Below are 22521 nucleotides of genomic sequence, written 5' to 3'. Positions count from 1 at the left end.
TGCTGAGGCTGCACTGATCTGTCTGTCGACCTCATGCTCCCACTTTCCCTCACTCATGAACAAGACCCCGCAATACTTAAACTCCTCCCCCTGGGGCAGGACCTCATTCCCAACCCGGAGGGAGCACTCCACCCTTTTCCGACTGAGAACCATGGCCTCTGATTTGGAGGTACTGAGTCTCATCCCAGACGCTTCACACTCAGATGCAAACCGTCCCAGTAAACGCTGAAGGTCGCAGCCCGAAGAAGCCATAAGAACCACATCATCTGCAAATAGCAGAGATGAGATTCTAAGGCCCCCGAACCGGACTCCCTCAACACCTTGGCTGCGCCTAGAAATTCTGCCCATGAAAATTATGAACAGAATTGGTGACAAAGGGCAGCCTTGGCGGAGACCAACGTTTACCGGAAACAGGCTTGACTTACTACTGGCAATGCGAACCAGACTCCTGCCCCGTTTGTACAAGGACCGGATGGCACGTAGTAGCGCCCCACCAATCCCGTACTCCCGGAGCACTCCCCAAAGGACGTTACGATAATGTCTAATCGGATTGTATATGAATTTTTTACACAAATAATTTTTAATAGCTGCCAGGTCCTGTGACCTTTGACCTCCGAACCACTTTATCAGTAGGGCTATTCTGCTAGTACCATACACACATTTTTGCTTTTCTACTGAACTTTGCGATGATTTTATATGATTTTTTTTTACATGAACCATTAGCAATAGCCTCCAAGCCATATGACCTTTGACCTCCAAACCACTTTGTATCAGTGGCCTGGCGGGACTGGGACGGGGATGAGTGGCGGGATGTTCTGGGCGGTCAGCTGGGGATGACCCATGATGACATTCAGATTTTGCTTGAGTCTGTCGAAAGGATTGGGCGCGGCGTGGTGGCAAGTGAGTTAAGATGGCTTAAGACGCCTCTTCTTGCTGGAAATAAGCGGTCACATGTTAACTCTTCTCCAGGATTGGTGGATGTGGGCAGGACCTGGCATTGCCTCAGCTCCCTACAGGGGGAGGGGCTAGGACAGCTGGAGCAGGCAGCCGTTCTGATGGCTACAGGGGAAACACCTGACCTCTGGACAGTGGCGATTCTGGCACACTTGTTGCCATGGCGACAGTGCAAGATGAAAACGAAGCAACATTTAGCATCCAACCTTGTTAATCGACAAGTAAGCTAATTGAAAACCACCAGAGTAAACCTACCCCAACCCCCCCCCAAAAAATTATGTAATTACTGACTGGTTTGCCCTATTAAAAGGAGACTTTCTGCTGGTGACAAACTTTATTGAACCCGGAATAACAACACACACATAAAAACATTCCTTTAACAATAACCAGGGACTGGCCACGCCCCTCTCTCAGCTTCTCTCTGACTGGCTGGCTCAGACTGGCTGGCTCAAACTGGCTTATATAAGCTGGCTTATATGGCAACCATGACAAGTTAACCTTGCAAAGACATGTGATGCAGTAACGCTAACATGCATACTTGGGAAACATTAGCCAAGAACTGTGTAGACGGCTGGAGGGATGTAATGAGGGCTTGGGTGGTGGAGGGGGTGGCGCTGTGACGACAACATGTGAAGGGTTACTGGCGGGGCAGTAGACCCGTGGGCCATGGCCGCCTGTCTGCAGCGCCCCTCCAGTGGGTAGAGGGGCGTAGACGGGTGGTAAGGAGTGTAGTGAGTGTTGTGGGCGGTGTGAGGGAGAAGAGGTGGGGCAGAAGACAGGTAGGTAGCAGGGGGTGGAGCTTCGTACGGCAGATGCAGTAGTGCTGTTTGATCCTGGTACAAGAGAGCGGAGGATGAGACGGGGCGTGAAGGCAGACCATTGACAGAATAGCCTTCCATTGAGGGGGTGGGGCCTGGGGACGAGATGAGCATCACCAGCAGTCGTATAGAACCAAAACAGTAGTCCAATTACTAACCGCCACCGTGTGTGCCTGGCTGTCTATAAACGGCCCTGTTGGAATCTGGGTAGGAGGGCGACAGCTGGTAAGGCCTTCGTCCCACCTCGGGATAGGAGTGGGGGGCAGCTGGGAATGGAGAGTTGAGCGAGTCAGTCACAAGGTTCAGGAAGTACAACTATTTCCTGTTCCACCAGCTCACCGTGCAGGGGGGCCTCCTGACTCAGGTAGGTAGGGCAGTGCTGGTAGGGGTAGGGGGTGTCAGGGGAAGAGGGGGTGTACACCTGCTGTTGCTGCCAGCAGCTCCGATGGTACCACTGAGGAGACAGGTCAGGTCATCAAGATGATCGACTCATTTCAATGTTGGATGAAGGCCATACGCCTCCAAAGAGCTCACCTGCAGTCCCAGGTTGAAGTAGTACTGGAGCACTCTGTAGTCTACACAGAGATATATACGGTATACTATATAGTATTATATGTAGACAGTATATACAGTATATACATAATCACACCAAAAATAACAAGGTCAGAGGTCAATGAGTCAAGCTGACCTCTGGGCAAGTCGTTGCCATTGGGGTCATAGGAGTAAGGAGGCGGAGTCACCACTGTGCACAGTGTCTCCCCCAACTCGTTAACCAACCAGGGGGAGGCGGCTGGGAACGCTATGGCAACTAAAAACAGAACAATAATGTTACCTTGCAATACGCGTGTGTGTGTACGTGTGTACCTGAGCGAGGTGGAGTGTGTGGCGCCACCGACAAGTGAGGGGCGGCAGGTGCACGTGATGAGGGTGACGAGGGGGATGAGGGAGGGGAGGATGAAGGTGTAGAGATGACCCCTAACGGCTTCACCACCTCAACAACAACAACAACACCACACACGCACAGAGACCAGGCCATGTGTAACCAACTTCCTGTTGTCATCAGGTGTGCTCGAGTGCTGGCTTACTGGTAACCTTCACTTGACCTTGATTGTGTACCTGCTGCGTGTAGCTGTGGCTTACGTCAGCTCTTGGGGGAGAGTTCGCCACCCCTTCTTCCTGCTGGTCCTGCCACATGATGATGATGTCATCACTTGTAGAAGAGTCATTGGAATAGTGTGTGTGTGTGTGTGTGTTACCTGGCTAATGGCAGGCTCAGTGGGGGCAGAGACTATGGCACACAAACATGTCAATCTGGCTTTCACACGCACAGACACACGCACAGACACACGCACGCACACATGCACACACACACACGCACGCACACACACACGCACACACACACACACACACAAACAGTGTGGGTGGGCAGGGTCTAGACCACGGCTCACCCTGGTCCTCCACGGTGCTGGCATCCACTTGCTCTTCCTCTGAGGAACACGCAATGGTGTGTCCTGCTGCTGAGCCGACCGGAGGGGGCGGGGCCCCGATGGCAGGGGATTGAGCCACCGACGGAGCCTGTGGTATCGAGATGTAGTTGACATCAAGGTCATGGAATTTTCGCGCATCCAATTTCTTACCGTCTGTGGTGGAAAAGCAGCCTCGTTAGCGTCATCCAGCTGGGAATACGTGATGGCGCCATCCAGGTCAGCTGATTCTTCTGCGGTGTCGGGGAAGACAAACTGGTATTCTTTGTTCAGCGCCGCCGCCATCTGCTGCCGCTGATGACAACGACGGCAACGACGACTACACACAAGATGGAACTTTTAAGTTCTGCCTCCATGTTTCAACGCGTCCATCAAACCACTCCGCCGTTAATGACATCACACTCCATGTACATCGAGATGGCATGGCCTTCTTACCGGGGCCTGAAAGCATAGCTCTCATCGTCATAGTAACGCCTCTCGGTGGGGGCGTAGTATACCAGTTCACCCTGGTCCTCCACAGTGCTGGCATCCACTTGCTCTTCCTCTGAGGAACACGCAATGGTGTGTCCTGCTGCTGAGCCGACCGGAGGGGGCGGGGCCCCGATGGCAGGGGATTGAGCCACCGACGGAGCCTGTGGTATCGAGATGTAGTTGACATCAAGGTCATGGAATTTTTGCGCGTCCAATTTCTTACCGTCTGTGGTGGAAAAGCAGCCTCGTTAGCGTCATCCAGCTGGGAATACGTGATGGCGCCATCCAGGTCAGCTGATTCTTCTGTGGTGTCAGGGAAGGCAAACTGGCATTCTTTGTTAAGCGCCACTGCCATCTGCTGTCGCCGATGACAACGACGCCAACGACGACTACACACAAGATGGAACTTTTAAGTTCTGCCTCCATGTTTCAACGCGTCCATCAAACCACTCCGCCGTTAATGACATCACACTCCATGTACATCGAGATGGCATGGCCTTCTTACCGGGGCCTGAAGGCATAGCTCTCATCGTCATAGTAACGCCTCCCGGAGGGGGCGTAGTATACCAGTTGGGGACCAATTGGCGGAAGGTTCAGGTAACGGGAGCTTCTGACCAGAACCCACCACACGCACACACACGCACACACAAGCTCTCATCAGAATCTGCGGCCTTCATGACCACCCCAGCTAACTGCGGCAGCATACGAACCTGGAAACGCCATAAGGTGGCGGGTGGTGGTATGGGGGACCATAGGGGTCATAGGGTATGGCTCCAGCAGGAGGTGGTGGGGGACGAGGGTGACCCGCTGGCTGGAAGCACAATGGAGCCGCCCCTTTCATACCGCTGCTGCCACGAGACCTCCTGAAGTGGCTATGGCGTCGATGGCGTCGACCGCCAACATCGGAATCTAAGAAAAGGGAAAATCACAAAAGGTCGCAGGGAACAGGAAGCAGTGGACGTACCAAGGCGTCCTTTCCGAGACGCTGTGGCGACATTCCAGGCGGGAACTGGGTTGAGGTCGGTCAGAGGAACCAGGTGTCTGCCAGGGCGGAAGGTTACTGTGTCATCACATTACTCTCAGACTGAACATACGTGCATACCTTTCTCCCAGCTTTTCTATGAATACTGTGACGGCATTCGAGTGTGTTCCGATTTCCTGGATAAAAGCGTTGAAGTACTTTCCTTTTGGCTCCAGACGCACCTGAAAAACACAACACGCCGGTTGCCATCTTTCTTTGGAGGTGCACCATGACGACAACGGTGATCTTCAAAACAGCACACTATTACCTGACACTTGTCTCCCAGGAAGTACCGCCTCCCCGCAAACACCAGGTAGTTTGTCTTCTTCTTCTGCATCTCTGTTGACACATCACAAGTTAGCGCGCCGCCATCTTGGAAACACGACCAGCGTCCTGGGCACATTACCATTGCACATGTCCTGCCAGACGTCAAACTCCACATTTCTGTAGACATCGCCATTGAGAGACTTGATCACTTTGTACGGCAGAGACAGTATACAGGGGGGCTGAGCGGACAGGAAGTGATGAGAAGCAGGAAAAACATCCAGGTCACTTCCTGCACTAAGCAGTCTATGTATGTACATGTTTGGAGGGCGTGGCCTATTTTCTTATACTACTCACGCTAGACCACCGTGAGCTCAAGGTTAATGTTGTGCCCACCTTGCCGCTCTCTGCTCCCTGCGTCTCCTTTGCGGCAGCACCTGACTCCACCTCCTCCCTACAGGGCAAATATACAAAGGACGTGGATCGATGACAGCGGTGTGCACATGTACCTGTAGCCGATATCTATGTCGCCGCACATGGGGGGAGTGTTTCCGTAGCAACGACCGCCAACCTTGGAGACCTCCATGGCCTGACAGAGCTCCGCCTCCTCGCAACCAAAGACTTTGGTGTAGAGTAGCTCATACAAAACCGCTGCGCACACAAGCACGCACTGAATCACTGACGCACCGCACCACCGTGACAGCTGATCTTTGAACTTACCCTGGCAGAGTGCGGCGGAGGCGGGGTAAGTCCCGGCGTAGACGATGTCATAGTGGCCATTGATGGAGCAGCACAGCATCAGCTAGACGACACAGGACCCATGATGTCACACTGATGGTGGGCTGTGTCTTCCGACAGGCTGGCTCACCTTGTCTACAAAGTCGCCTTCTGAAATGGCCGAGGGAGGTTTCCCAGGGTAACGGTAGATCAGGAAGCGGCGCCTGAGCACACAAGTCAGAATTCACTGTCCACACCCCCACAACAGAAACACACGCTCTGATTGGCCGTATGAAAGATTGGCATTTCTCACCTGTAGAGCTGAGAGAGAGCCTTGATCTCCACCTGACCCCCGGTCTCCTGCCAACACACATGTTACACCTGACAGGTCAAAGGTCAGTCTAATACTACCGGGCTCACCTTGGGGTTCTCCAGACGTTCCAGGTATTTCTCAAAGGAGCCTTCAACAAACTGCAAGACAAGTGGCATGACGCCGGTGCCCCATCACAGGTGAGGTTATTTTGTGATGAGCCGAGCACTCACCGACTCAAAGACACTGACGTTAGCTCTCATGAAGTTAGCACAGTCCTGGCGGATCATGTGATGGTAGTTCTGGGAGTAGTATAGCTATACACACACACACACACACACGATGCACGTAACTTCCAGGAAGGTCAAGGTCATGGACACACTTTGACTAACCTTTCCATGGTGACCACTAGCGCGTTAGCCTTTAGCCACTCACCTGCTCTGACACGGCTCGGAAGAGGCTGGACGAATCCCTCGCCACTCTCTTGCGATAGAGGCCCAGGCTGTCCAGGTAGTCGTCCATGTTGACAAAGTACTTCTTCAGGCCTTTGTGCATCCCGCCAGCGCCAAAACACTTCAACTGCACGAGGAAAACTTGCTAGCTGACTTTAAGGGAGACCGGCAACTTCGGCAACTCTTGATAAAATGGCTTATTTATCTTATTACACGGTCATGCTCCTCATGTAAATCGTCTATTAGAAGTAATTATGCTTAAAACATTAGCTTGCTGGACGTGCTATGCTGTCTATGCAATTGCTCAACCTGCTTGCTATACTTTGAATCTTAATGAAATTAACAACATATCTTAAAAACAAGAACAAAGTAATATTAAAAAAAAAACTTTTTACGAGTTTAGACATACATACGAAAGTACAATACTATACCTTGATTGGGAATGTTTCACTTTCACCGAGAAGTTTCGAAGTTTTCAAAGTTCTAATGGACTTTGAAGTTTTTCTCTTGTGGGTTTCACACCGAGACGAACGTGCGGAACGCGCATGCGCTTCGTGCTCCAGTCGGCACTTGAGGTTCGCTGGGCGGCGGGTTGGGTTCCTTGTGTGCTCTACTCACGGCTCAAGCGCGTGTCCCGAGAACCTTCCTGGACTTCTTTCAGCAGCAACGTGAACATCGAGTGGTACCGTCCTCTCCGGTCCGAATCCAAGACTGCTTTTTGTTAACGCCGGAATGAATCAAGTCAGACGGAACCAAAACCCAAGTCCGGTTTGTTTGTAAAAGATGGAGATATACAAAATAAGAGGCTTTTCAAAAGTGCCCGACCTGATTAGCAGGAATACGATACAATATATATATATATATATATATATATATATATATATATATATATATATATATATATATATATATATATATATATATATATATATATATATATATATATATATATATATATATATATATATATATATATATATATATATATATATATATATATATATATATATATATATATATATATATATATATATATATATATATATATATATATATATATATATATATATATATATATATATACACATACAATATATATATATATATATATATATACACATACAATATATATACATACATAATATATATATATTATATGTATATCATTATTATATATATATAGAGAGAAAAATATATAGATATATATAGATGTATGTATGTGTGTGTATATATATATATATATATATATGTGTGTGTGTGTATTTATATATACATATATATAGACATATGTATGTGTGTATATATATATATACATATATAGATATATGTCTGTGTATATATATATATACATATATAGATATGTGTATGTGTATGTATATATACATATACATACATATACATAACATATATATACATATATATAAACACACACACACTCACACACGATTGATTTGTATAGAGTGTTGTGCCATATAACACTCTCCATCATTATTGTCACTTTAAGAGTGATCTTTTAAACAGCAGTGACACTGGTGGACCTGACTGACAAGCGCATTGCATGCTGGGAAAGACTGAACTTGTCAATTGAAATGCCCTTTGCAGGATTTTGACTTCAAACACATCACCAGTTCACCATTCCGAAAAATATTTTTCCCATGAACGCTAGTGAAGATTGTTTAGATTTCAAGACACTTAAGTATGTATTATATACATGTATTATGTATTATATACATACTTAAGTATTTCATGTCATATTCAATTGCTTATAAAATCATTTCAGTTCAAGCCCATCTTGTTGGGCAACATGGCGTCGTATCGCTGTGTGGTCAACAGTCAGACGTGCGCCCGAGCTGGCGGCAAACACAATGACCTGGAGGACATGGGCAAGCACGTGCACCACCACACCTTTGAGATGTTAGGGAGCTGGTCGTTTGGAGACTACTTCAAGGTACATCCGGCACCGACATAGCTCTAGCATCTGGTCACATCAGCAGAGATGCTCATGACTTGCATCCCCACACAGGAAGAAGCATGTACGATGGCATGGAGCCTCCTCACGGAGCACTATGGCATCCCTGATGACAGACTGAACGTGGCATACTTTGCTGGGGACACCACGTTAGGTTTAGGAGCCGACCAGGAGACTCGGCAGATCTGGTTGGACATTGGTTACGTCACGTTAGACAATCACAGGAGGTTAAGATGTCAGCTGAACACGACGGCCCTCTCCTCCTCAAGGTCCCTCCCAGAACCTTTGGCAGACACTGAGGTTCTAATGAGGAACTAATGACGAAAGCACATCCATTTAGAGTAGTTACTGGTCAACTAATGAGGAACTAGAGTATAGTATAGTATAGTATTGTATAGTATTGAGTATAGTAGTTACTGAGGAACTAATGAGTAGAGTAGTTACTGAGGAACTACTGAGTAGAGTAGTTACTGAGGAACTAATGAGTAGAGTAGTTACTGAGGAACTACTGAGTAGAGTAGTTACTGAGGAACTAATGAGTAGAGTAGTTACTGAGGAACTAATGAGTAGAATAGTTACTGAGGAACTAAGGAACATACATGTTAGTTACTGAGGAAGTAATGAAAAACTAATGAGGAACTAAAGAGTAAGGGTTATGTAGATGTGTTCCTCGTGAACTACTGTCATTTAGTGTACCCTAAAAGTATATGTAAAAACGTAAAGTATATGTCCATCTTGTACTGCATTATAACAAGCGTAACTGGTCAGAGTTCACACATGGTGTACATGGTAAAACTATTGTGAGCCACAATATGGTTTTAGTGATAAAGCATGGAAAGACTGGGAATGGTTGGGATGCCATTTGCAGTGCTGCACAACAGACAGCTTTGACATTTAATGACAAGTGTATTGTACTGAAGTTCAGCTACTAGTATTGGAGAAGACTTACTAAGACCATCTCCAGGGATGACATCAAAGATTAGTTTCCCAGTCCAGAAAACTTTCTGAGACGCAGCCATCTGGTGGGTTCCGCACTCCGGAGACTCAGCAGGAAACGACTGAAGACAATGCAGGTCCAGCGGGTTCTGCTGTCTATCAGAGCTTTTAAAAACACAAAGCTAATGTCTTCTCTTTTTCTCGCTTCCAGCGGGTTCCGCTGAACTACTAGACAGCCAGAAGAACCAGGCCAAACAGCAGAACACACCTTAGCAGTGTTTGCAGCCCTGCCAAGTCTTTCCATCTAGTCCACCACCACCAAAGAAGTTGGGTCCATGCAGTGAAGCACTACGTCACGTAATTAAGGTGTGAAATAGTTGGACTTAAAAAGAGGTACGGAGTGATAAAATATGTGAAAAACCCGAGGCTTTATATTTAGCTTTTTGTCATCTAGACGGCTGAGGACCCTGAAGGATTCTTGCCTGTCTTGCCAAGTGTTGCTCATAAGTAAGGACAACTGCATGATTGCAATCGGCAGCACTCCAGGGACAACCTTTGTATTGATAGAGGTCTACACGGAGCGGCTGGCCCCACGGCTGGCCGGACTCCTCGGCTAACGGGGCAGGGCGGGCTGAAGAAATCTCAAGAACATGGCCACGGCTGTGGCCACGGCTATGGAAAACTAATAGAAAAAAATATTGATAGCCTCATTTGTTTCTTGAAAGATCACCTATATTGTCCATAATCCTTCCTTATATGATCTTTTTCACACTATTTATACTATCTTGAGCTGAAAAGAGGTAATTTAATTTTTGCGCTTGTTCGGCCGGCTGACGGTTGGCCGCTCAAATCTCACCACGGCTGTGGACGGCTGTGGCTGTCGTGCCACGGCTATTGGGCGGGGCGGCCAAGGAAAAGCACAGCCGTGTAGACCTCTACTTTACAACCGCAAAGCTGAATGAAGGACTGTTGTACCTGATGGTATATTACTATGCATTGCACCTTTCATAGCCAAAGTGTATTTCCATCTTGCTGCTTGTACTGCAAACAGAAATACTTCAAGACTCCATCCATGCTCAAGATGCTACCTCCACATCCAAAAAGGCTCTTGCAGAGTGGAAGTCCTTCATCCAGTGAGTGCATCTGTTCACTTTCATCATTCATCACTTTAGCTTTGTATGTTGTTTCAAGCATCAGAAACCATTGTTAAGATTACAGAGATGGAGATCAACTTCACAATTTTTGTGAAGGACTGGTTTGATGTTAGTATGATCATGCGGTTGGACTGAAGTCTTTGTGTGAGCGCGTATATAAATAATTTCAATACAAGCTTAAAGGGATAGTTTGGATTTTTTTACATGAAGTTCTATGACATTCACATCAGCAGTGTACAACAATATGCGTTCAAAAGAGTAATACATTTGCATCACAAAAAGTCACCTTGCTGTAGTATGCTGTTGATAGGGATGCTGTTGTGAATTCCCTGCTTTGAGGAGCCTACATCACAGCAAGCTGCCCCATGCAGACGCTATAGACCAGGGGTGGGCAAACTTTTTGACTCGTGGGCCGCATTGATTTAACAAAATTGACAGGGGGCCAGACTATATATTTTCCAATCCAATCCACTTTATTTATATAGCACATTTTATAAACAGAGTTTCCAAAGTGCTGCACAGACGAGTAAAAATAAAAAGTAATAATCCAAAACTAAAAGAGCATTTAAGAAATAAAATAATAAAATAGATATTAAAATATTAAAAACAAGAAACAAAGCAATAAAAGTATAAAAAATAGAACCAATTACAATAAAAACAAAGAACTAAAAGACACAGGACCATACGACTCACTCTGAGTTAAAAGCCAGAGAATAAAAGTGGGTTTTAAGACGAGACTTAAAGCTTTCGATATTGGGGGCCTTTTTTACTTGGGAGGGCAGAGAGTTCCATAGTTTGGGGCCGACCACAGAAAAGGCTCGGTCCCCCCTGGTCTTAAGTCTCGTCTTGGGCACCACAAGTTGGAGCTGGCCCTCGGACCTCAGTGACCGAGCTGGAGAGTAAACTTGGATGAGGTCCGAGATGTATTTGGGGGCCAGCCCATTCAACGCCTTAAAAACAAACAATAAAATCTTAAAATCAATCCTAAAACGAACAGGCAACCAATGAAGGGAGGCCAGAATTGGGGTGATGTGCTCCCTCTTTTTGGTTCCTGTTAAAAGCCGTGCCGCAGAGTTCTGGACTAACTGTAAGCGGGAGAGAGACTTTTGGCTAATTCCAGAGTAAAGTGCATTACAGTAGTCCAGACGTGATGAAATAAAAGCGTGCATGACTTGCTCAAAGTGTTGCAAAGATAAAAAAGATTTAATTTTAGATAAAAGCCGAAGATGATAAAAACAGGATTTTATAACTGCATTAACTTGTTTGTTGAGTTTAAAATCACTGTCTATTATGACGCCAAGGCTGGTGGCTGAGGGACGAATGTTGTTTTGGAGGGGACCGAAGTCTATAGGGGGGCCTTTATAGTTGAGGAGGATAGCTTCGGTCTTCTCCTCGTTAAGCATTAAAAAGTTGTGAGTCAACCAGGCCTTGACATCCCTTAAGCACTCAAGAAGGGGTGTCAGGGGGGCATGATTATTTTTTGCGAGTGGCAAGTACAGCTGGCAGTCGTCCGCATACAAGTGATAGGAGATGCCATGCTTTTTAAGTACTGCGCCAAGTGGGACCAGGTAGAGGGCAAATAAAATGGGCCCAAGAATTGATCCTTGCGGAACTCCACAGTCAAGCGGAGCAGTGGAGGAGTAAGATCCCCCAAGTCCCACGGCAAGGCATCTCCCTGACAGGTACGACCTAAACCACTCAAGAGCAGACCCCCTGACACCCACACAGTTCTCCAGGCGAGATAAAAGAATGGTATGGTCCACTGTGTCAAAAGCAGCAGTCAGGTCTAAAAGCACTAAAATGGCTGAACCACCAGAGTCAGTTATTAAAAATAGGTCGTTAAAAACCTTTAAAAGTGCAGACTCAGTGCTATGAAAAGCCCTGTAACCTGACTGAAAAGTGTCTAAAATCCCATTCTCATCTAAAAAAGGTTGCATCTGTGCAAGAACACTTCTTTCTAAAATCTTTGAGATAAAAGGCAGTTTAGAGATTGGCCGATAATTTGATAAAATTAAAGGATCCAGACTAGTTTTTTTCAACAAAGGTTCAACAGTAGCCTTTTTACAGAAAGATGGCACGGTACCAGAGGCCAGGCTACTGTTGATGATGGCACACACAGAAGGACCCACGGTTGGCCACACCTCCCTAAAAAAGCGAGGTGGGACTGGGTCGATGGGGGAAGAAGAAGGCTTAAGACCCTTTACCATCTCCGTGATAAAAGCCAGTGACACCGGTTCAAACTGATAAAAACCTTTAGAGCACTGTGTCAATGTGGGCATATTAAAAGAGGGGGGTGATATATTACTTCGTACAGATGCAACCTTGTCCTTAAAAAACTGCATAAAGTTTTCACACGTTTCATATGATTGTTCAAGTATAGTGGATGGACTGGGATTTAAAACAGAGTCAATAGTTTTAAAAAGAACACGTGGGTTGTTAATATTGTCTGATATCAAGTCTGAGAGGTATTTTGTTTTCTCAGTCTTCACCACATTCTGATAATGTCTCCAACTGTCCTTGAGAATTTGATAGGAGACCTGTAGACCGTCTTTCTTCCACCTGCGCTCTGCTTTTCGGCATTCACGCCGGGCTGCTCGAGTGACATCGTTGAGCCACTCTTCTTGTTTAGTTTTGGGGCGCATGACTTTCAGAGGGGCTAAACTGTCCAAGACAGTCGCACAGGTAGAAGTAAAGCAGTTCATCAGCTGCTCGGTGTCCAGTGCAGCGTCGGAGGTCATAAAAGCCTCAGACGCAGTGGAGAACAGAGTGGCAAAGGCCGAGGCCGCGTCAGGCTTGATAAAGCGACCAAAGCGAACAGGAGCAGGCAGGCTGGTGTTACAGTGTGCGTCTAAGTCAAACCTAACCGGACTGTGGTCCGAGAAGACCGCATCACCTACAGAGACGTTATGAACAGTAAGACCATAAGACAAAACGAGGTCTAAAGTGTGTCCATGTATCTGTGTAGCTCCTGCTACACTTTGTGTCAAATTAAAAGCTTCCATCAATTCTAAAAAGTCTTTTGCCATAAGCGTAGAAGGGCAGCAGACATGAATATTAAAATCACCCACAATTAAAATTCTGTCATACTTTATCAGCATTGCAGCGACAAAGTCAGAAAAGTCCTGAATAAAATCCTTGTTGTGCTTGGGTGGTCTATAAATGACAGCGCAAAGCACCCGCTCATGTTGGTGCAGTTCGAAGCAGCTCACCTCAAATGAGCCGAAAGACGCCACTGACAGTGGCTTATGGCGCAAAGACGCTTTTAAAATAATAGCAATACCTCCTCCACGGCCAGTGGTTCTTGGCGTGTTGATGAAGGTACAATCAGGAGGCACCAGCTCAGAGAAGGCAGCGGACTCACCGGCATTAATCCAGGTCTCCGTGATGAATAATAAATCCAAACCGTACGATTTGAAGAGGTCCTGGAGGATAAACGTCTTGCTTGACACTGACCGCGCATTCACCAGTGCACATTTCGTTGGGCACCTAAGTGCCGCTGAAACTGCACGGTTTAGCGGCCGAAGGTTGCCGGGGCTGACGCCGGCAGCGGCCCAATGAGGGCGGCGAGTACGCAGTACAGGGCATTCGTCGTGTTGCCCAACGATCGGCACCAGCCAGGCCCCAACGGAAGCGAGGAAACGCCGAGAGAGGAAGCGGCGAAAACAATCATTATAGTCGCTCGGAATATTATGTGGGGACCGTGCCACCTCGGGAGAGAATGCCAGCCAAGCTTTGAGTTTCACGAGTCTTCCACCCCGTGTCCCCCGGCGGCGTCTACGTTTCCTGGGAAGCGACGGCTCTGCCCGCAGCAGAAAGTTTGGCACATCGGACAGGTATGAGGGACGCGGTTTGTGTGACCCCCAATGTTCTTGTTTCACACATACTGCAACAATGTGCTGGATTTTAAGTAATTCTTGGCGGTTATACACCAGCAGAGAGTCTATGGTCCTTAGTATAATTAAAAAAACAAGAAAAGCCAAAGTGAGATGAGCGGGACGGCGAGCCAGACACACCGGCGCCATCTTGAATCATTTTACGCATATAATTCTAACAGTCCACCTGGAATGATTGTATCTGTAAGTGTCATGGAACCTGCTATGTATATGTGCTTGTGTCCTTTTTTCAGGAGCACTTTGTAAACAGCAGATCACATCAAATAAACAAATTGATTAAAAAAAAACTACCTAAACCATCAAAAGATTGGCTAAAGCCATGATGTCAGGTTGTATGTTAAGTTTGGAAAGAACGTGCGGGCCATATTTAAACACTTGGCGGGCCGGATGTGGCCCCCGGGCCGTAGTTTGCCCACCCCTGCTACAGCCTGTTCTGCACATGCACAATATGTGTTCAGTAACTTTCGGTGTTTAGTCAGTTGAGTAGCCCTTCGCCGATAGACAACGCTCTCCTTCAATCCCTTTGTACAGTACGACAGTGTGCGTCGGTGATGATGTAAGTTTATGACAAGCAGATGCTTGTACTTTGTACATAATGAGAGTTGTTGATATTACCTGCGCCAGGCCGTTTGTGTTATTCATGACCCTACACTGCCACCTACTGGTGATTTTTAGTATGACACGTTGTATATGTCAATTGTAATTCAGGTTATTCTAACACTACTGCCACTGTAGGTTAACCATCATTAATACTGTTATTATTGTTGTCTTTGCAGACATCACACACACACACACACATACATGTCCTGTTATTTGGAAACAAGTCAATAAAGCCATCAAAGGGAGAGAAGTTGCTGCGTCTTCTCTGACCGTAGGATTAGGTCAGTTTATACACAGCCAGCGTATCATCACCGAAGCTGTTCCCTTTCAGATGCCATACAACTTCATGTCAAAAAAATCCAAACTATCTCTTTGAAGTGGATTAGGTCTGAGTTGAAATGGAAGTCACACGATACATAAGTTAAAACAGCAATTTATTTCCGCCTGCCGCCTGTCTGGTACTCCATGCGACCTGGCTTGTATTTTGTATTTTTGGCAGTACTTCTTTTGAGACGGTACCATTTGTTTAGACGCTTTTGTTTTCAGGATGTGTTTATCGTGTTGTATTTTGGTTGAAATCAAGTATGTCAAATGAAGATTTATCTCCTTTTCCCATATCTAGTAATCTTTGTATTTCTGCTTAAAACAAGCATAACATTAGAACGACTAGCAATTATAACAGCACACGTTTCTTATCAATAAAGAACAATATTCCCATGTCTAGAATATGGAAGAACATTTTGCTAGAATTATAAAAGTACATGTTATCTCACTTTATATTAATAAGAATATTTGGCTTCATCTCTTCTTGTAATAAGTATGGCTGTTTTTGCAGTGTTCTCCCTGGATGGGGTGTTTGGTGCTGGTGGGTACGTGATTAGATTAGATTAGATTAGATTCAACTTTATTGTCATTGCTCATGTCACTGGTACAGGGCAACAAAATGCAGTTAGCATCCAGCCAGAAGTGCAATTTTATAAGTACATTAGTAGTAAATATGGACAGATCTATGTAAATAAAACTATACAGGCTATGACTATGATACAGTGAGGATATGTACAGGGGTATAAATGACTATAATATGGCTATTGTAGATTATACAGATTATAAACAGTATGGATATGACAACATATAATAACAGTAATATGTACAGTATTGCAGTGAAGTGACTAGAGTAGAGTATGGTTATTGCGGATTATATAAATTATAAACAGTATGATCAATGAATCAACATGATAGTATATGTACAATAGTGCAATAGTACAATAGTGCAATGAAGTGATGGGGGGGTATAGATCAGCGGGGGGATGTAAGTAGTGGAAGGGGTGGGCAATGGGGGGCAGAGTTCAGCAAGGAGACAGCTGTTGGGAAAAAGCTGTTCCTGAACCTGGTGGTTCGTGTCCGTAAACTCCTGTAGCGCCTCCCTGAGGGTAGGAGGGCAAACAGTCTGTGTGCTGGGTGGTACGAGTCTTTGGCAATTTGTGATGCCCTCCTGAGACAACGCTTCCTGTAGATGTCCCCGATGGCAGGAAGTGGGGCTCCGGCAATGCGTTGGGCAGATTTGACTACTCTCTGCAATGCCTTCCGGTCCGCTACAGAGCAGTTCCCATACCAGGCTGTGATGCAACTGGTTAGGATGCTCTCGATTGTGCATCTGTAGAAGTTCACCAGGATGTCTGAAGAGAAGTGGTTCTTCTTCAGGGTCCTCAGGAAGAAGAGGCGCTGGTGAGCCTTCTTGACCAGGCTGGAGCAGTTGGTAGTCCAGGAGAGGTCCTGTGAGATGTGGATCCCCAAGAATTTGAAGCTGGCCACACGCTCCACTGTCTCACCGTTGATGTAGATTGGTGGATGCATGGCAGCATTCTTCCTGAAGTCCACAATGAGTTCTTTTGTTTTTGTTGTGTTGAGTCGTAAGTTGTTGTCCTCGCACCACGCAGCCAGGCAGTCTACCTCCTCCCTATAGGCAGACTCATCGTTGTTGTTGATGAGGCCAATCACTGTAGTGTCGTCTGCAAATTTAATGATGGCATTGGAGCCATGTTTGGGTTTGCAGTCGTGGGTGAAGAGAGAGTAGAGGAATGGACTTAACACACAGCCTTGTGGTACTCCGGTGTTTATGGTGAGGGTGGAGGAGCAGTGGTGGTCCAGCCGAACATGTTGCGGCCTGTTGGTCAGGAAGTCCAGCAACCAGTTGCAGACAGGAGCTGTGATGCCCAGGTCTGTGAGTTTGGCTACAAGCTTGGAGGGGATGACTGTATTGAATGCTGAACTGAAATCTATGAAGAGCATTCTGGTATATGTGTCCTTATTGTCCAAGTGTGAGACAATATGTCCTATGTGGGGTAGGGGTGTCGTCTTGTAGGCTCCAGGTATGTTTGAATAAGCATGGTCTAGTGTCTTGTCTCCTCTGGTGTGGCACAAAACATGCTGATGAAACCTGGGGAGGACTGTCTTCAGGTTGGAGTGATTAAAGTCACCCGCAACAATAAAAGCAGCCTCCGCGTGTCTTGTTTGCTGTTTGCTAATGGCTACATGCAGTTCCTTCATTGCGATCTTAGCGTTAGCATCCGGTGGCATGTAGACAGCAGTGACAATAACCGATGTGAGTTCTCTTGGGAGGTAGTAAGGTCTACATTTTACCATGAGAAACTCCACATTGGGTGAGCAGTGACTCTCTGTGATAACAGAGTTTGTGCACCAAGCATTGTTTATATAAATGCACAAACCTCCACCTTTGGTTTTACCAGAGTCCACAGTCCTGTCCGCCCGAAGGATGGAGCGTCCATGGATGCACCAGGTGATCGCCCCTGGCACCCTCAAGGTGGGAGACCGCGTGCACATCCACCTGGACCATTTTCCATCTCTTTGCCACATTGCAATAGTGACAAGTCATCTTCCCTCATGTATGTAAGTACAGAAATAGGCCCTGCACCTTATAATACGCTCCGCCTTATGTATGTAAGTACAGAAATAGGCCCTGCACCTTATAATACGCTCCACCTTATGTATGTAAGTACAGAAATATTGTGTTAACAGACACCCCCTCTATTTTTTATTTTCTATTAAACTACTCTGTTCGTATGGATAGGGTCAGTTACCATTTTTCGCCAGTAGGTGGTGATCTGGTCCCATTGTGGATCAATTGGAGACTATGCCTGTACGGTCTGCCCATGCGCAGGACAAATAACGGCGCAAGGCGTAAGGAAGATGCTAACTGGTCCTCTCTGTTAATCCACAGGTAATGCAAAATATTAGTTTACTAGTTCTGTCCTAGTACTTTAATGCAAAATATTAGTTTACTAGTTCTGTCCTAGTACTTTATGAAGTGTGAGTACAATGTTTAAAATGAGCGTTTTTGTGACATATCCGAGTGTACTGGAGACGTATGTTACAGTTAACGAGTGTTGGCTCGATGCCAGGATGCTAAGCTAGCTAAGAAACAGCCTACAGTGCTTTCTATTTAGGTGTATTTGTTGTAAAATGGCATTAAGTGAAAAAATCAAGTTGTTTAACGTATTATCCAGTCTTAACTAGTCAGACTAACAAGATGCTCTATGTTTTGCTACATTGACATTTCTGTTGCTCCCTCCGGTAAATTATGCTAACTAGTCATGTGAGTGAAATATGTAGAAATGGAAATGTATCATTTGTGTTGTTATGTTAATGTTAGCCTCATTTAGCTTCTGTTTTTGGAGTAATGTGTTTTCATTTGTCTTAACGGAGAATGTTTTGTATCAATTCTTTTTAGTGTGTTTACATAATTTTATTTGTGAAATGTTGTGAGTATGAGAGGGAAATAAGCCGCAGCTTAACTGAAGAGCCTATTGTGGGATGTTATTGTGTTTGTTTATTGTTTATCATGATGCCAGGTCAGAAATAAAGGCACAAGGCACGAGGAAGATGCTAACGTGGTCCTCCCACAGGTTAACCCACAGCCATTGTAATTTAAGGTTACTGTGTAACCCTTGCCCTTGTGTTACCCTTGGTGCCGGTAACACTAGCAGGAGACGGAAGTAGCATACTTAGCACCGTGCTAACCTGTTGACATGTGTGTTACTGGGTTTTGTCAGTGAAAATAAACAACCACGTTAGCAACTGGCAGTAGTAACACGTTTGTTTCTGGACACGGAGATCTCGGCGGTGGAGCTGAGGACCATCATGAACAAGATCGTCGCCAAGCGTGAGTCCTTCTTTGATGCATGAACACGGCGCTAATATCGGTAGCTCCAGCGCCTACTCAGTGTATAGACTGGTCATACGTATATCTCATCTCGTTTCATATTATCTACATACTGTATTGTATATAACTCTGGGAAAAACTGTTGATTTTTGTTAATACTTGGGTTGTTTATATTGTTTATTTTTCTATATTGTGTATTCTTTACTGCTTAAATGACTCTGTACTCTTGCTGCTGTGCAATACAAATTTCCCCACTGAGGGACGAATAAAGGCATATCTTAATCTTAATCTTACTGTATGTCGCACTGGCAGGAAGTGACATCAACACGGACGGCTTCAGCATGGAGCTGTGTAGAGTCATGCTAAACCTCATGGATGCATCCTTCATTTGACCCTCACGGATCACAGCAGAACTATCAGCTCTCAGACTCGCTCCTTGACTCGGTGTCAGGACAGCTGGAATGGCAAGTTGGGCCTGGCCGAGCTCGCCACCTTGTGGAGGAAAGTGCAGCACTATCTGGTAGGACATGTCCTTTGACCTTGGAACTCGTGTGTAGCCTGACGGATATGATGTTGTGTCTCGCAGTTCATCTACAAGAAGAACAACGTGGACAACTCGGGCACCATGACCACGCCTGAAATGAGGGTGGCCTTTAAAGACGCAGGTCAGTGCAGGACAACAACTCAATACAGACACGAGTGTCTGTATTGTATTGTTTGTGGCCTCGCCCTGCAGATTTCACGCACAACAACGCCATCTAGCAGCTCTTAGTGGTTCGCTACGTGGTTCCACCCACCCATCCATCCACCCATCTTCTATGCCACATACACAGTCCACAAACAAACACGTTACACACCTTAGTCGCCGTGCTGTTGTTAGTTGTTAGCATGTGGATGCTAGCATGGTAAGAAGGTGTTTGTTATTTGTCAGGAATCTTCAAGAAGTAGGACTCCGATGACAGCGGCTCCATTCAGCTCAATTCAACCAGGTTCAAAGGTCATTCCCAGCATCATTCCAACTGTTTTTATTTTAAAACTTCATGATGTTTGTCACCCTGCAGTGGTTGAACTTCTCCATGATCTGAGCGTCCGCCTACCATCAACTACTTCCTGTTTGTCAGTGCCATTTGAAATCATTGCAAGAAAAAACTAAGTAAATAAAACTTAATTCAAACTACATTAGCATGAGTGCTAGCATGTAGCCATCTTGGACCGTACTGCATCCGTGAAAGTGGCTCAACCAACCCAGGCTTTGAGCTCAAGATGCGGCTCAACAGAACCTAAAACCCGCAATCAGACCTAATTGGTCCCACGGCGGTGGTTTTCGTTCACATAAAAAGACCTGACGTTGTACAGTATTATTCTACTTCAGTGTATTTTACACCAGATGAGCAAATGCTAAAAGCAACACTGTCGCCACCAATCAGGGACAGAATCATGCGGAAACAATTGGACTTATTTTTTCATCTTTTGAAATGTCGTTGTCAAATGCCGTGTCTGATTGTGACCACTAGATGGCAGTGTTGATTTGTTTTCCTCCAGTTCCTCCGGGGATTCGGCGCTGGGCTCTTCCCTCTTCGCTCGCCGCTACTGAGGGAATCCTTGTTAGTTTCTTTTCCTCCGCTTAGTAATATGCTTAAATTCAGCGGGTCGTCTCGTCTGATCTGAGGTCGCAGTCGGACGCTGTCGCGGCGGTGGCTCCGCCCGGGGGGCGGAGGCTCACCTGAGCACGGAGGGTGGCCGTCGCCGGAGGACGGCGGAGGGGGCCGACGAGGACGCTCCCGGGGACCGGCGGCGCGACGGGCGCGGCGGAGCGACGGCGCTGGGGGACGCGCCGCCTCCGGAGCCCGAGCCCCGCCCGGACCTCCCCGCTGTGGGCCTCCCTCCACGCGCCCGAGCGCGACGCGGGCCTGTCGCCGAGACGGGCGCCCGACCGGCACCGCCGACCGCCGCCGCCTGACTCTCACGAGGCCGCGCTCCTCCCCGACGCCTCCGGTAGACCGGCCGCCCGGACGGCGGGACGCGGGCTGCGATGAGACGCTGAGGTCCACCGGCAGCCGCGCCCGCACGCTGGCGGGGCCCGGCGAGGCGCCCCTTCCGCACCCCCCCGCGAGGGGAGGGCGGTCGGGGAGAGGGGGAGAACGGATCTCGATAGACGGCGGGGGCGGGTGGGCGGAAACCGGAACGGGGCGGGACGGCCGAGGCCGCCGCACCCGAACTCGGAGACCGATACCCTGCGCGAACGGGACGAGGGGCGGCCCGGGGGGAGCCGTAACGGGGGTCTCGGGGCGGAGGCGACGGCTGACGCCGAAGACCGCCGGCCGAGCCGCGCGCGCCGGAACCACCGGGCGCCGTACCTCGAAAGCCTTCCGCTTCCGGCCAAGCTGTCTGCACTTGAGGGGACGAAGGCCCCGGGGGGGGGGGGCCTGCGACAAACCCCAGCCGCGGGAGCGTAGGCCACCCCGGAACGGGGCGTCCGTACTCCCGATTGATTGCTCGAGCGACGCTCAGACAGGCGTGGCCCCGGGAGGGACCCGGGGCCGCAAGGTGCGTTCGAAGTGTCGATGATCAATGTGTCCTGCAATTCACATTAGTTCTCGCAGCTGGCTGCGTTCTTCATCGACGCACGAGCCGAGTGATCCACCGCTAAGAGTCGTCAGAGGTGAGAGGTTCCCGGCCACCGCCCCCTCTAGGCGGAGGGCCGGGGAAGGTTGACAAGTTCCGAGACAAGGGGTTTCTCAGGAGAGGCTGTTGCCGCGGATCGACGGGCACCGCGGGCGCCCGGGCCGCCGCACCGCCCCGGAGGGCGGACGGGCCGGGGACATTGAACCCCCCGCCGCCCCCCGGGAGGGGGGAGGCGAGCGTTGGGTACCCGCGGTCCCCCCGTCGCCCCCACGGAGGGCGACGGGCTGGGTCTTATGGGTTCCGATGCCGCGTCTGCGCGGACGGAGGAGGCGGGCCCCCGCCCGCCGCGCGGCCGCGAACCTCGGGCGGGCCCGGGCCGGCCCTCCCGCGGCGCGGGGAGGGACCGGGCGCCGCGCCCGCCGTCGGCCCTGGGACAACCGGAGTCTCCGCCGGAGGGGGGAGACGAGCGAGGCCCCGCGCCAGACGGACCGTCGGCGCGGCGCCGTCGGAACGCGGCCCCGCGCGCGACGGGAGGGGCCGGGAGCGGGGCCGAGGCCCCGACCCGAACTCCCCCACCGCCGCACGCGGGCGCGCCCGCCGTGCCGTCGCCGCCGTAAGAGCGCGGGGCTACGTCGACTGCGGACGAGGCCGAAGCCCCGCCGAGCCGCCGCGG

General features: G+C 48.2%; 2 protein-coding genes and 1 non-coding gene across 8 annotated transcripts; 1 reads left to right on the top strand and 2 right to left on the bottom strand.

Moving 5' to 3' along the window:
- Positions 1–1286: 1286 nt before the first annotated feature.
- LOC131137423 (putative bifunctional UDP-N-acetylglucosamine transferase and deubiquitinase ALG13) lies at positions 1287–7045 on the bottom strand. Of its 3 annotated transcripts, none has more exons than XM_058085368.1 (27): positions 6923–7045; positions 6475–6618; positions 6273–6356; positions 6150–6200; positions 6043–6089; positions 5881–5953; positions 5733–5814; positions 5549–5663; positions 5409–5466; positions 5155–5254; positions 5017–5087; positions 4830–4930; positions 4692–4768; positions 4438–4636; positions 4233–4337; positions 3951–4116; positions 3692–3888; positions 3410–3575; positions 3221–3347; positions 3029–3060; positions 2889–2957; positions 2637–2763; positions 2461–2580; positions 2307–2347; positions 2112–2226; positions 1931–2038; positions 1287–1867 (listed from the first exon to the last, which is right to left on the bottom strand). In XM_058085368.1, exons 2-27 carry the CDS (start codon positions 6592–6594, stop codon positions 1503–1505), a joined length of 2916 nt encoding a protein of 971 aa, XP_057941351.1. In that variant the 5' UTR covers positions 6595–6618; positions 6923–7045; the 3' UTR covers positions 1287–1502. The 3 variants fall into 3 exon arrangements, with proteins under 3 accessions (XP_057941351.1, XP_057941352.1, XP_057941353.1); XM_058085369.1 differs by having other exon boundaries at positions 4233–4334; XM_058085370.1 differs by having other exon boundaries at positions 6475–6541; positions 6923–6998.
- A 7867-nt stretch (positions 7046–14912) lies between these two features.
- LOC131137442 (calpain-1 catalytic subunit-like) lies at positions 14913–20482 on the top strand. 4 transcript variants are annotated; one of them, XM_058085430.1, is made up of 9 exons: positions 14913–14999; positions 17791–17950; positions 18155–18281; positions 19114–19223; positions 19536–19600; positions 19675–19743; positions 19810–19888; positions 20155–20212; positions 20285–20482. In XM_058085430.1, the coding sequence occupies exons 4-8, from the start codon at positions 19202–19204 to the stop codon at positions 20169–20171; spliced, it is 252 nt and encodes an 83-aa protein (XP_057941413.1). In that variant the 5' UTR covers positions 14913–14999; positions 17791–17950; positions 18155–18281; positions 19114–19201; the 3' UTR covers positions 20172–20212; positions 20285–20482. The 4 variants fall into 4 exon arrangements, with proteins under 4 accessions (XP_057941413.1, XP_057941417.1, XP_057941414.1 ...); XM_058085434.1 differs by having other exon boundaries at positions 20155–20220; XM_058085431.1 differs by having other exon boundaries at positions 17791–18281; positions 19175–19223.
- A 1242-nt stretch (positions 20483–21724) lies between these two features.
- LOC131137745 (5.8S ribosomal RNA) lies at positions 21725–21878 on the bottom strand. The gene has a single exon (XR_009131969.1). It is a non-coding gene; the product is annotated as a 5.8S ribosomal RNA (ribosomal RNA).
- Positions 21879–22521: the final 643 nt, after the last annotated feature.

The sequence above is a fragment of the Doryrhamphus excisus genome, chromosome 10 (genome assembly GCF_030265055.1).
Source record: "Doryrhamphus excisus isolate RoL2022-K1 chromosome 10, RoL_Dexc_1.0, whole genome shotgun sequence".
In the NCBI taxonomy this organism is placed as follows: domain Eukaryota; kingdom Metazoa; phylum Chordata; class Actinopteri; order Syngnathiformes; family Syngnathidae; genus Doryrhamphus; species Doryrhamphus excisus.
Note: the sequence above shows the minus strand (reverse complement) of the source record. Positions and strands in the feature narration are given on the sequence as shown.

Excerpts from the sequence above, each read along its gene's own strand:
- LOC131137423 (XM_058085368.1), bottom strand. The coding sequence starts at position 6,594 with ATGCACAAAGGCCTGAAGAAGTACTTTGTCAACATGGACGACTACCTG. Across the intron at positions 4,338-4,437 it reads CCACCTTATGGCGTTTCCAG|AAGCTCCCGTTACCTGAACC; the intron begins GTTCGTATGCTG and ends GGTTCTGGTCAG. Across the intron at positions 2,958-3,028 it reads CTGAGCCTGCCATTAGCCAG|GACCAGCAGGAAGAAGGGGT; the intron begins GTAACACACACA and ends ATCATGTGGCAG.
- LOC131137442 (XM_058085430.1), top strand. The coding sequence starts at position 19,202 with ATGAACAAGATCGTCGCCAAGC. Across the intron at positions 19,224-19,535 it reads GAACAAGATCGTCGCCAAGC|GAAGTGACATCAACACGGAC; the intron begins GTGAGTCCTTCT and ends TCGCACTGGCAG. Across the intron at positions 19,744-19,809 it reads GGAAAGTGCAGCACTATCTG|TTCATCTACAAGAAGAACAA; the intron begins GTAGGACATGTC and ends TGTGTCTCGCAG.